Below are 13,126 nucleotides of genomic sequence, written 5' to 3' on the forward strand. Positions count from 1 at the left end.
GGCCCGGCGCGCCCCGCCGCTGCTCCGCGTCGCCATGTTCGTGCCGCCGGGGCCGGGGCCGGGCCGACCGGGCCGGGCGGAGCGGAGCGGAGCCGCGCGGAGCCGAGCCGAGCCGAGCGGAGCGGAGCGTCGCGCCGCCGCCCGGACAGAATGTGCAATGGGCAGCGGCGCCGCTCCCCGCCCCCGCCGCCGCTCCCCGGGGGGGCCCGGCCTTCCCCACCCCCAGAGCAGCCCCGCGCGCGTCCTCCTTGCTCGTGGCCGTCCCCCGCCGCGCCCGAAACTGGCGCCGTGCACCCCGGCGCTGGCCGGTGGCGAGTGTCCCCATGGTGGTTGATGTCCCCGTGTGGAGCCCTGTGGCCCGAGGTGGCCGAGGTGGTGGTCACAGGCAGAGGGTGCAGCAGCTGGAGCGGAGCTGGGATGTGCTCCCTTTGCTGCTGGATATTTCAGGGTCTGCACGTGCCAGCGTGGTGCCGCACGCAGCCGTCACCCGTGCGATGCTCCAGGTCTGCCACGCGGCACGAGGTGTCCCCTAAGTGTCCACCTTGGCCCTACCCTGATACCCTCTGGTGTCCCATTGTAGCGGCTGATCAAGTGTCACGCGCCCCAGGAAGCTCTTGCCGTGCGTCTTGCTGTGCCTGTGCGACCTGGACTTGACAGGAAAGATCACAGCCTGGCCATGCTGCCCTTGTGTGTGACTCGAAGCCACCTGTGACTCTAGGGAGTGTAGTCTGCAATGGGAGAGCTTCCAGGCCTATGATTTGGAATCTTTTCCAACCTCCTGGAAGCACTCCGTTCTTGAGGTCGTGCTACCACCACGTCTGTCAATGTATCAARGCCCTCTTCTTTCCCCAGGCTCATCTCGAATGCTGATCTCCTGTATTCCTGCCCATTACCCAAAAAAGCAGCTGAGAAGCCCATAGCATTTCTAAATCTCTACCAGACTTGCATGTAGTTTGACCAGGGTGGTGACATGTTTTGGGGTTGTGTTTTGAGGCTCCTTGTGATTTCTAGTGTTTCATGGGAAGGAAGAGCAGCTGTTAAAGACTTCTGTTTCCTGTAGAGGTTGATTTATGAACTCCATGCGTTGTGTCATTATTGAGGAGATTATCCCGCTCACCAGCATTTGCACTGTTTACCTGGTGTATCTCTGTGCTGGGCTGTTTTGCACAAAGTGCAAGTGATGCCTTTGTCACCTTCGGGCCTTTTTGGAGGGGGCAAAGCAGCACTGTTTTCCATGTAGGATAACAGTGCTGCTCTAGTGTCCCTGCTGCTGTCAGCAGATCTCCAAAGAAAACACATGCAAATGGCAGCAAGGGAATGGCTGTACAGAAATCCTGCTGGCAGCCCTGGTGCAAGCYTACTCCCCCTTTCATAGCAGGGATGATGTCTGGATCTTTCCCTGAGGTCCCTTTCGCCTAGAAACCTAGTTAGTGCCTTTCAGCCGCGGGGTCGATGCGATTACGGGCCCTCCTAATGAAGCTTCGAGCCGTCTCGCCGGCTGCAATGCCCCTCTGGGGACAGATAGGAGACCTGTGCCGTGTGAGAATGCGGGGAGCTGATCCTTACTGGGAGCRGGTTTCCAGGGCAGGAGAAGGGAGTCCGGGGAAGGCTGCCGGGCACAGAGGTGCCTGGGGTCTCTGTCCGGCACTCGGTGCACGGGCTGGCACGGCCCTCAGGGCCGTTTGGCTTGGCGCGAGGGCGAGAGCGGTAGCCGGGACCTCGGGAGTGAACCTAGAGCTGGTAACTGCTAACAGATGAATGGCTCTTTCTTTGCGGAGGGAAATAGGCTTTTCTTCTGCCAGGATAGTTTTGTTTTCTGTTTAAAAAAAAAAAGGGGGGGGGGGAGGAATCTGTCTCCTGCTGTAGAGGGGAGGGGAACGCGGCCGAGTTTATTTTAAGGCCCATCTGGATTTCATCAGCAGTGCGCGCTGTGAACTCGGGGAGGGAGGTGAGCAGCCCCTTCCCTCCTCCCCTTCCTGCKCTCTGCCCTGTCCCAGGGGCGCATGCAGCAGTGCCGGGCGAAGGGGACGGGACATGCGCGGGGCCGCATCAGCCCCTGCACCGGTGCGTGTCTCCGGGCACGCTGCCGCGCGGGGTTGTGGGCCCCGGGGTGCTGCAGCTCTTGGAGGCCCAGGAATGCTCCGCACGGGGAGGCTAGGGTGCCRGGAGTGCGGGATCCCCGTGCCAAAGTGCCTGCCCCTTGGGAAAGATGGCGAGGTGCAGATCTCATCAGTTGTGTTCACATTTATTTCATGGGTCACCTCGCTTTTATAGGAGCAATTAGCAGCCTTGTCACCTGGGGAGCCAAATCTCTCCGTGGGGCATAAGTGGAGCTCCACAGGTCACTAATCCCTTCTTTCCTCTTCCTCTCTTGTGCCAAGAATCCCTGGCTCAGCATCCAGGTTGGTGACCGGTTCCTACAGGTCCCRGGTCTTGCTGTTCGTAGTACTCTGGCAAGGTGGCTGCGTATGTCCGCAAGGGCGTGCGGTCTGTCCCGCACTCGCCGGGTTGCTGGTACCGCCGCGCGGCTCCCGTGTRCCCTATAGCACCTCCAGGTGATACCACATCTTGCTGTGGCTTTGTTTGCTGTTCAGACCCTGTGGAAGGTCCCAAATAAAGTCGTGTTTCTGCCACAGCAGCTCTGGCCACGGACCGTACCCATCCCAGTGCATTTAARCAGTAATTGGGCTCGGAGGAAGGACAGGGGGATTTGGCATCCTACGCATGGACAGGACAGTGTAACGGGCCCGTCGTAGCGCAGGGACGTTGCTTGGCTTTGTTGTCACCCTCTCCCCGGTGCCGTGTTACAAGCGCTGCGTCCGCAGAGGTGCTGCTGGCAGACTCGCCCGCTCTGTGCGCCGCTTCCCGTGCTCGCCTGCAGCAGCTGCGGAGCAACCTGCCGGCTCCCCGCCCCGCGGAGCATCCGGCCCTGCTGCCCGCCGCGCTGCTCCGGAACCGCCGCCAAGCGGCCGGTCCTGCTGCGGCGCCCGCCTCGCCTTGCCGCCGCGCTTACGGCTCCCCGGGGAGCCATGAGGCTTCGTGCGTGTGGTTTTGGAGCCGGCGCTGCGGCTCTTTGGCGTACGAGCCTTTAATTTACCAAGCAAATGTCCCCAAGGAGCTGGCCGGGGGGTTGAGAGCTGCCACGTGCTGCAGCGAGCTCTCGTGGTCCTCGCTTGTGTTCATGGAGCAGCCTTGCAAGGGTCCGGAGCATGCGGATACCCTTGAACCTTCTGGTCTTTTCAGGCCTCTTTTTTGGCTGCTACAGAGACATCCTGTCCCTTGTTCAGGCTTCAGTCCCGCATTCAGTGTTCTCCGTGTGCCCGTGTTGCTGTGTAGAGGGAGGGAGGATGCTCAGATGAAGGGCAGAGCCTGTTGTTTTTGTGAAGGTGATCTTGTGATAGCGGTGACGTTGTTGTGGATGCGCAGCACAGCTTCCCTCTGCTCAGGGTGCCCTCTGGTCGCTACAGCCTTGGGTCTGCCCGGTGCCAAGTGCTGCTAGGGGCCCTGCATGCAGCTCACRGGCTCCTGCGCTACGAGAAGGGCCCGCTCCGGTTTGCAGAGGTGCTCCGGTGACGAGCGGCTGTCCAGGAGGCTCCCGCGTGCCTGGAAGGCGGCAGGCACGCCAAGCCGAGCACACTGTTGTTCTCGCGGTGGTGACGCATATTCACTTAGGTGCATAAACACCAGGTGGGCAGCGTTATGCAGCCAGCCTTCAAAGAGGTGGACAGAAGTAGATTTAGCAGTGATTTGCTGTGCCTGGGCTGGAGCATTCTCGCTCCAACCTGCTTTTGCTTTGCAAGTGCCGCATTCGATGCGAGGGAAAGCGAATGCTTCTGTGCACACACACAGTATGAGGTGGCTCGGGTCTTCCCTTGTCGTCTGGCCGTATATGATGCATCAGGGACATCCTCCATGCAGCTCTAGGCCTAACGGAGTGTTCCTCGGTCTGAGCACATTGCCGTTTTACCCGTGCGTGCACAGTTATGAGTGGCATTGATTTCCTAAGAGGAGSATGAATTACGTACCGTGCCGGTGCCTTGTTGTGCTGTCCTCGTAAGAAGCTATTCCCATCAAAGTGCATCTTTCTCCGSTGCAGCTAGCAGCACGCCACTCGTGGCTTTGTATGCGGATGTATACATATACATGTGTGTGTGTGCACAGGTATATGGTGGGTTTTTAAAGGCCAAAAGGCTGGCGGGCACTGTTCATGCATGCGGGGGGAGCCTTCTGTTTGGGACGCGGTGTCCCTCGGGATATAAGGCGGCTGAAGGGCGCTCTGGGGTGACCACCTGCAGCGGGTCGGTGCGTGGGGGCAGCGCGTGCCCGCGTGCGGGCCGCCTCGCAGGCCTCAGCAGCTCGCTCCGCTCTCCTTGCCTCCCCCGTGCTCGCTTGTGCTCTCGCTCGACAAATACCCAGCGGCACCGGCGCGCGCTACGCGCCAACGGGCTATAACATTTCCCTCTGAAGGAAGGGCGCGGGATGTGCTATTAAATCCCCGCCGTGCACGGAACGGCAGCGTGCGCAGCCCGAGCGGGGACGCGTCCCCAGAGCTCGGGCGCCATAGGGTGGCACGGAGCGGCAAGAGGAGGTCCCCTTGCGGAGGCCCTGCTCCGCGGCCCTGGCGGCGGTGCCTGCTAAAGCAACACCTCCATCTTGTGGCTACAGCAGCAGCCGGGTTCTTGGAGACCTGGCCATGGGCGGCATCTCCTGGGAGGCCCAACAYGACACCCTTGGCTTGCGGGGACATCCCAAGCAAGGGGCTCTCCCGGGATGTAAGGGAGGTGGGTGCCAGTGCYGGGGCGAACGGCTGCTCGGGTGACCCAATTTGCGTCGCTTCATCTCTGTGACTTGTAGGGAGGAACATCCACAGCATCCCCCTCTTTCCTTCCCAGAAACACAGCTCTAGCTCTTTTTGGCCAGGATTATTTGCTATGTGCAATATTCGTATCTGGTGCTGTAGTATTGCAGGCAGCGGCCCCTCATYGGGCCCAGCCAAAGGCCAGCGCTCTCACGTGTGGCTGCAACAGAAGCAGCGTTGGACTGCAAAGCCAATTACTGTTGTAATTACTGTTATTAGCAGCTGTGGCCTCTGGAGGGAGACAGGCGGTTGTGCAGATGTGATAGGTGAGAGACAATGTGATAGGGAACAGTGAGCAGCAGCGTGGTAGGATGCTAATGGATGCAGGGTGGAAAACGGACGTACCTGGGGTATGTTTGTTTGCATGCCTGTACATATGGGATGTGTCAGTGACGTGTAATAGCTGATGTGCATAACGCATGGCAGGAAATGGAGCATTTCCCCAAAATGTTTGCTGTGACGCTCCTGGTGCTGGCAGGGACCGGGGGCGTGCTGGTGCTGCCTGTACAGGCAGGAGCGGTTCTCTGGGTAGAGGCGAGGCAGGGAGCTGATGCCTGTGATCCAGGCATAGCAGCGCATTGSAAATCTGTGACATGTAATTCCCGGAGCCCGGCTCCCTAAGCCCCCGGCTCAGCCAAATCCCGTGCTCTGGGGCGCCGGTGCGGTTACCTGCTCCATCCCTGCAGCCGCCTCATGGAGGGAGCCCCCGGATCCCRGCTCTCCGGGCAGGAGAGGGGTGGCCGGTTGCTCAGGCTGTCCGGGAGGATGTTGGTGGAGCAGGATGTTCTGCAGAAAGCCATGTTTTCCCCGGGAAGCTGGTGGTGCGCAGCGAGCACGGTGCCGCGGAGGCCACGACGGTGCCAAGCTGCACGGGGCCTGCTAGGCAGGGATGTCATCGGATTGTCGCAGGGTAATGGGAAGCAGACGTGGCGCTCTCGCTTGCGAGAGCATCTTCTGCCYGGCTTTTCCTTTGCTGCCAGGCCTGGATACAGGGGTCATCTGTGTCCGTCCCTCCTTGGGCTGCAGCAGCACCCCAGCAGCCAAAGGAGACTTGCTCGGGGCGTGCAGAGACGGCCCTTTCTGCAGTCCCCGGCTATCTTTTAACGGCCTCCCAGAGCYGGCTTTGGAGGGAGAAGGGACAAGCGCTTGAGGGGATGAGGTCTTGGTGCAGCACCGTCTCCCTAAGCAGACTCCCCACATGTGTTTGTTTGTGAACATGCGTGTGTAGCCAGCAGGTTCTCTGTGTATCTCTCAGGCRGCATGCAAGTAAAACATTAGCCAGCAAAGCCTAAGCGCCAGTGCCCCAAGACCTCCCCCTCTCGGTGAAGAGATGAAGGTCTCGCCGGCCACACGTAGAGCAGCAAGATTCCCACAGGGCGGGTGGCCTGGGAGGCCTGCGATCCGGGGAGAGGTGCAGCAGGGATGGGAATGAGATAAGGACATAAGGGGCTGCTGTGGGGTAGGAAGAGGAAATGCCCGTGGTCGTCAGACGTTTTTGGGAATTACAGAGGAGGCACAGGTTCTCATCAAAGTTGTCAAATTTATTGAATATGAGCAAGAGTAAAATGCAACATTATCAGGTTTCAAAATCAATCAGGAATGAGCAGGTTGGATGTTAAGGGGAAAAACCAGCCACAAACCGTAGAGCAATCTTTAACCTCCTGATACCTGTCTCACCACCCTCATAGTGGACTCTGGGCAAATATATGTCCCTCCACAGAAAACTACCACTGTGACTCAAAACCTGCATTTTTCCAACAGGTTTCCTTCTTCCTGATGAATGGCACCCACCGTCGGAACCATGCAGGAGTCTCCTGGAGACACGGTCTGCACCAGCTTGTGACTAGGAGCCTTCTTTCAGCATAGAGAAGCGGCACAAAGCCYAAAGGAGAAACCATCGCTCCACCGAGGACATTGGGAGGAGCCACGCAGTCTCCGTAAGGTAGGTGCTCCGCGTGTGCTTCGTGAAATCATGTCACACTTGAGGAAAAGCACGTATCCAGATTGCAGGCTGTTCTGTATGGTCATAAAAACTGAGCAGTTTCTGAGGCTGTCCTTGACAAGATGCTATGSTGTTGTGCAGTACAGATAGGCAGAAACTGCAGCAAGTGTTGCGCTCTTAGAATACTTTCATAGGCATCCTACAAAATTGTACAAAGCAGCAGGAAATTTCTTCACTTGTGCAGTTTGCTCGAGTCGCAAGGGAACCCCGCACTGTTGTAGCCAGGTAGCAGTCAGAGAGGTGCCTGGATTTTCGGAAGCGGATGAGGGCAGTAATCCGAAGGGAGCGGGCAGGGCGCCCGCGTTTCCTGTCGCCGTTGTGCAAGTGCTGCTGGGGGGCTGCAGCACAGAAAGCTGTTTTTGTAGCGGGACATAGCGGTGGCAGTGCCAGGATGCACGCACACAGATGTGGGGAACCGCGCCAGCACGCACCCTCTGTCAGGTGTAACRTCCCCACGCCGTGCCCGGGTGCTGGGGCGCCGCGTGAGGCCRGCTGCGAGACCCGTCGTCGCGGTGCGCGGTGGCCGACTGTGCCGGGGACGGTCAGGACGGGGTCTGCGTCGCCACGAGGTTTGGTCCGTGTGCGGGGAAGGTGCCGTGGAGCACGGCAGCTGTCGGGAATCGCGGCGAGTTTGTCCGTGGAGGCTCCGGTTCTCTCTCGATCCCGGCCAACGGCCAGGATGAGAGTGTTTCTCAGTCTCTAGGCGCATCGGCCCCAGSCCGCCGAGCGGATTCAGGCACCCATAATCGTTGCGTTCCCAGAGCGATAGTGAGACAGCTTTTTGTACAGGGAATTGGCTCTTGGCAAAAGGAAGAACGAGACAAGGTCTGGCACTCTGTAAAGGATGATTCCATGGAGAATTATTTGCTTTTTTCGCAGTCGCCGTTAGGCACTGTCCGAGGCTCGCAACCGTTCCCTCCGTTTGCCTCCTTCTCTCGGAGCTTGCGCAAGTAGTCGTGCGGGCCCTTGCCCTCGAAGGAGGTTGGGCTTTTGTAGGAGCCGCCGATTTTATCCCAGAGCGTGAAATACTGACCGTAGTTGTAGTCGAAGTAGAGGTGGTGGTCGGTGTGGTGGGCAGAGCCGTTGATGATGTGCCTCAAGATCTTGGGGACGCGGTAATCACCGTCGTGAATGGAGATGGTCCAGACGTTGACGAAGATGTAGAGTCCCAAATAAGTCACTTTGTGCAGAGGGAAGAGGAAGGGGTAGACGTGGTAGGGGAGGCTCTGCATGAAGCCGTCGACGGGGTGGAAAGCGTGACTGGCGAAGGGCGTCGCAATCTTCCAGAGGTGATGGGGCTTGTGGAAACGCTGTGCGTGAAGAAAGCAGAGTCAATCGCCCAAGTCCCATTAGCTGTCCCAGCCTGGCTGTCCAGCCCAGGGACGTTTCTGCCCCATTCTTCCTGTTTCAGGATCTAGAGGGAGATCCCTTTTGCTGCAGGGAAAGGCAGCAGATTGTTCCTCACCCCAACAGGCTTTACAAAAATAGACAGGCTTTGGGGAATGCTCTTTCTCCTCCAGTGTGATAACTGTGGCACTGGCAGGGGCTGCCACCTTTAAAGGGCCACCGAGGCAACGGTCAGGGTCACACTAAGGATGACAGTGCAGATGGCAGTATGAGAAGGGAAAGCTAAAGCACAGGCCTGGCATGGAAAGGAATGTTAGCGGCACGTCCTTGTGGCTAGGAAGAGCTCAGACCTGCCGGGCCTGACCGCAGCGCGGCGGGAGGGAACCTGCTCCACAGCTTTAGGGACAGCAGCTTCGGGGACACGCGGCAGCCTGAGCACCTGAGGTGGCAGCCAGGGGACAGGGTACGTGCAGAGGTTGCATCTGAGGTGTTGTGACTAATGAGAGGCTGTCACCAACTGGGCARCCTTGGAGGAGGGCCGCAAAGGCCCGTGCTGCCCCGGGGACGGCTACGTCTCCSTGTTTGATGAGGCCCGAGGCCAAAACCTGATAACTGTTTGGCCCAGGTGACCGTGCGCTGCCACAGTCACTCCCCGCAGATGAGCAGCTTCTCCTGAGCTCAGGTAGCAGGGACAGCGCTGGTGTGGAGCGTGCAGGAACGTATCCTACCTTGTAGAACAGTCTGTGGTGAAGGAATCGATGTATCCAGTAAATGCCCATGTCGGTGAAAAAGAGGAATGACAGCATGCTGAGAATAACTCCCGACCACCCTGTRGAGAAATGCACGTTAGCGGAATGTCATTTCAGGGACACAGAGTTCAGGCCAGGAAGGACAAACCAAGGATAGCGGAGCTCATAGGCCTGTAATGTAGAGGTCCCAGGAAAAGACTGTGCTCACAAAAAAAGGCAGACTCCTTCTCCTTAGTGTGGCTCTGGGTTTTCTTGGAGGTGTGTGTACAGGCCAGGCAGGAAAGGCAAGGAAATACGATGGGAATTGCGGGAGTTAGCGCAGGAGTTGGCAGGGCAGCATTTGGACAAACCAGCCTGTCGCTGTCACCCAGACAGCGGTGTCCTCGCGCTTATYGTGTCAGCCAGGGATTAGCTTGGAACATGCTCGTTCCTGAGCACYGTCATGGTCAGTTAGCAGGCAGGTGGACTCCTCGGGGCCTGTACGGAGCGTGGCCTGGCCCTTGGCAGCCGAACGCCAGCTGCGTGGGGAGCTGAGGGAGATGCCATGAGCTCACAGGGAGAAGGTGGGAGAGAGGCAGTGAGGAAGGGCGCAAAGTTGGTGCGTGCGGATGCAGGGCACAAAGCTGGCGACACAGCCAGGGCCGTGGGGACACTCCTTACCGTACGGGGAGTCCTCGATGTTGTCGTAGAGCTTGCTGTACCCCCTGACCTCCGCGAAGAAGAGGGCCACGGTGGGCACGCTGATCCACGGCAGGGACTGCACGGCATAGGTGATCTCGCGCTGCACCTGGTTCTGAGGGCAAGCGTGGCCGTGAGGGCCGGCAGCGGCACAGGGGCCGTGCGTGCAGGCGCGGCCCCGGCCCCGCGCGTCGTGCCGCACGTGGCGCAGGCGCTGCCGGCGTGGGCGCTCTTCCCCCGGGGCCTCGGCCAGCGTGGGCACGCGGTGCCAACAAGGGGTGTGCGTGCAYGAGGCAGCCTCGGAATGAGGTCCTTTCGCAATGTGTTGGCTGCTTAGGGAGGGAAACGGCAACTCCAAAACGAAAGGAAGGGGCCTGCGAGCACCCGGCGGCGCTGCCGGGGAGCTGCTCTGTGCAGACCTTGATGCGCCGCGCGGGCTGCGAGGTGGCCGTGCGTGAGCGGAGCGAGGGGCTCGTCCTGCTCGCGCTCGTAGCAGCGGGGACGGGACAAGGGAGCCGCGTGTCCCTCCCCTATCGGCAGAGCACCCCCCGGCCGCGTCGCGTGCAGAAGCACCCCCATTTCTAGCAAGGCTGCGTGGCCGAGGGCGCTCGCAGGCTGGTGTCGCAGCGCGCTCACCTCGAGGAACTGCGGGTGCTTCTTGAGCTCGTGGTCGAAGATGAAGTAGTAGCTGAGCGTGCCGAAGAGCAAGTAGAGGGCGAGCGCCCCGAGGTTGGTGATGACGAAGAGGCTGAGGAGCTGCCGGAAGGGCTCGTGCTCCGGCCACGTGCTGGGGTACACGTAGGGCGTGAGGAGGTGGTAGTCGGCGGCGTTCAGCACCAGGTCCATGATGGCTCCTGCAGGATGGAGGACAGGACGGGCGATGGGTGCGGGAAGGGAGAAGCTGTGCCCGGCGGCAGCCGGGAGCGCTCGCGGCTGAGTTTTGGAGGGTGTCCCCGTCACCCGAGCACACTCGGYGCCCTGACGGGGACGCTTGGTGAACAAGCGATGTGCCAGGAGGGTCTGAGMGTGGTCAGGGAGATGGATGTTGATCCAGGAGGAGGCAGGCTGACGGGGTGGCACCGGGGGTGGACCTCTCCGTTGCGACACACTAGGCATCTGTGCGTATGGCAGGGTGTTCCCATACGGTTCTCCTGGGGGGTGTGCATGCTGTCCTTGGACTTTACGGGTGGGAATGTGCAGGGAAGGGGCTCCTGCGCTCCAGGGGAGCGGTCCCCTTGCCGGCCTTGCTCCCGTCAGCGTGCCCCGCGTCGCGGCAGTGGCTGACACCTGCGCTGTCACCTTGTTGTGGAGGGCAGCGTGCGCGTGCCAGGGGTGAGGCTAGAGACCCCTCTAGGATGGAGGCTGACAGGGGTCCTGGGGACACCCCACGAAGGGTGTGTGGCCACTGCCACTGGTGCGGTGTCACTTGCAGTGTCRCACGGGTGACACAGTGCTACCCGCTCCCCAAGCCCCTGAGCGTTGCCGGGGTGACGCACCCCCCTCGCCACCCCAACGGTAGCGTTGCCAGGGTGACGCGACCCCACTCCAAGCGTTGCCGGGGTGACACCCCCCCCCCGCCACCCCAACAGTCGCGTTGCCAGGGTGACCCCCCCCCCGGCGCGCGCCCCGTACCTGCCCGCGGCGGCCCGAGCGCGGCTGGTGGGCGGGGCGCGCCCGGTAGCGCCACGTGACGTCAGCGGCGGGCGGGCTCGCGCCACCGCGCGCGGGTGACGTCGGTGGCCCGGGCGGCCGCTGGGGGCGTGGCCCGGGCGGCCGCTGGGGGCGTGGCCCGGGGCCGCGTTGAGGTTAGGGCTCGGTGTCGGTGTGCGAGTGACTCCCTGCCCCCTGGCGACAAGTGACGGGTGTCCGTGTGCGAGTGAGTCAGGGAGCCGCTGGTGCGATGAACACAGCGGCGTCTCTGCGGTCTGGAATAAGGGGGTGCTGCCCGTATTCATCGAGCCGGAGCATCCGTGCACTCGAGCAAGAAACTCAGTGACCTCCGTGTGTAAAATAGGGTCCAGATCTGTGCTTAAGTGTCAGGGAGCAGTCCCGGAATTGTAGTAGTGCGTGGTGTCCACTTTTAGAGAAGTGACCTCTGCGTTTAAGTCAACACGTTATTGGTGTAAGCATCGTAATAAGTGATCGGGAGAAGCGTTTAAATGATGGATCCCGATGTTTAAAGCATTGAGCGAGCTGTCCCTGTGTCAAAATTAGGAAGTAAGCGATCCCCTTGCTTCAATTAGAAAGCAATTGACGTCAGTGTTTAAATTAGTGAGCGGTCCCTGTGTTGTAATGAGTGAGCGATGGATCCGTGTGTTTACAGAAGGGAGCAAGCGGTTTCTGTGCTTAAATGCATGTCAGTTCTTTGTGCCTGCTAATAAGGGAGCGATCCCTGGCTTGTAGAAAGCAGCAGCTATGCATTTAAGCGGGAGATTGGGTGATCTCTGCGTTTAAAATAGAAAGGGATCCATCCCCGTGTTTAAATAATGGAGTGATCCCTGCCATTTTGTAAGTGAATGATCTTCACCTAGAAATTGGGAAGTGACGGATCGAAGCGTTTAAGTAAGTGAGCGTTCCCTGCGTTTTAATCGCCGAGCGATCCCTGTGTTTTAGTAGGCAGCGAGGGCTCCCTTGCTTTAGCATCTGGAGGATGCCTGTGCTCAAGGAAGAGAGTGAGTGAGAGTTTTCTGCATTTAGGTGATTGAGGGATCTCTGCATATTAATGGTAAGGGGGTGATTCCGGTGTTCACACAGGAGAATCATTTATGTATTTAAATGAGAACGTGATCCATATCTGTGCTTAACTGTCAGTGAAGGATCCTGGAATCGTGGTAGCGCGTGATGTCTGCTTTTAAATAAGCGATCTCTGCGTTTAAATTAGCAAGATTCTGCTTTTAAATAAGCGATCTCTGCGTTTAAATTAGCAAGATACTGACAGAGGTGTGTAAATAAGGGATCGATGTAAGCGTTTCCATGACAGATCCCAGCGTTTAAAGCACTGAGCGAGCGATCTCCGCGTTTAAAATAGGAAGCGATCGACATCTGTGTTTAAATAAGTCAGCGAGCGGTCCCGGAATCGGAGCAGCGAGCGACGTCTGCCTTTACTTAAGTGATCTGTGCATTTAACTTAGCAAGTTAGCAATAGAGGTGGTTAAATAAGGGATCGATGTAAGCGTTTAGATGACAGATCTCGGTGTTTAAAGCATGGAGCGAGCGATGTCAGCATTTAAACTAGCGAGTGAGTGATTCTTGTATCTAACTGAGAGAGGGGTCTCTGCATTTAMTAACAAAGGAGTTAGTTAGTGGCGCCCGTGTTTGCCTAAGCGGAACATTCCCCGCTTTGTCACGTGCGAGTGAGCGATCTCTGCCTGTACGATAGGAAGTCATATAAGTGTTTAGGTAAGTGAGTGAGTGAGCGATCTCTGCATTTATAGGAATGATCTCCTTTAAAGAAGTAACGGAGCTTTGTGTTTWTGGAATTGAGCGAGTGAT

The 13,126-nt window shown here is 58.8% G+C and overlaps 1 protein-coding gene across 1 annotated transcript; it reads right to left on the reverse strand.

Moving 5' to 3' along the window:
• Nucleotides 1–6,534: 6,534 nt before the first annotated feature.
• SC5D (sterol-C5-desaturase) lies at nucleotides 6,535–10,488 on the reverse strand. The gene is made up of 4 exons (XM_026038134.1): nucleotides 10,271–10,488; nucleotides 9,617–9,749; nucleotides 8,936–9,036; nucleotides 6,535–8,170 (listed from the first exon to the last, which is right to left on the reverse strand). Exons 1-4 carry the CDS (start codon nucleotides 10,478–10,480, stop codon nucleotides 7,721–7,723), a joined length of 894 nt encoding a protein of 297 aa, XP_025893919.1. The 5' UTR covers nucleotides 10,481–10,488; the 3' UTR covers nucleotides 6,535–7,720.
• Nucleotides 10,489–13,126: the final 2,638 nt, after the last annotated feature.

Source organism: Nothoprocta perdicaria, unplaced genomic scaffold (genome assembly GCF_003342845.1).
Source record: "Nothoprocta perdicaria isolate Ctin4 unplaced genomic scaffold, notPer1 scaffold_201, whole genome shotgun sequence".
Classification (NCBI taxonomy): Eukaryota; Metazoa; Chordata; class Aves; order Tinamiformes; family Tinamidae; genus Nothoprocta; species Nothoprocta perdicaria.

What these genes read in the sequence shown, in the direction of transcription:
- SC5D (XM_026038134.1), bottom strand. Translation starts at nt 10,480, where the DNA reads ATGGACCTGGTGCTGAACGCCGCCGACTACCACCTCCTCACGCCCTAC. An exon ending in AGCACCCGCAGTTCCTCGAG is followed by an intron (nt 9,750 to 10,270) that starts GTGAGCGCGCTG and finishes GCTTGCCCTCAG; the next exon opens with AACCAGGTGCAGCGCGAGAT. An exon ending in ACCACAGACTGTTCTACAAG is followed by an intron (nt 8,171 to 8,935) that starts GTAGGATACGTT and finishes CTTCACGCACAG; the next exon opens with CGTTTCCACAAGCCCCATCA.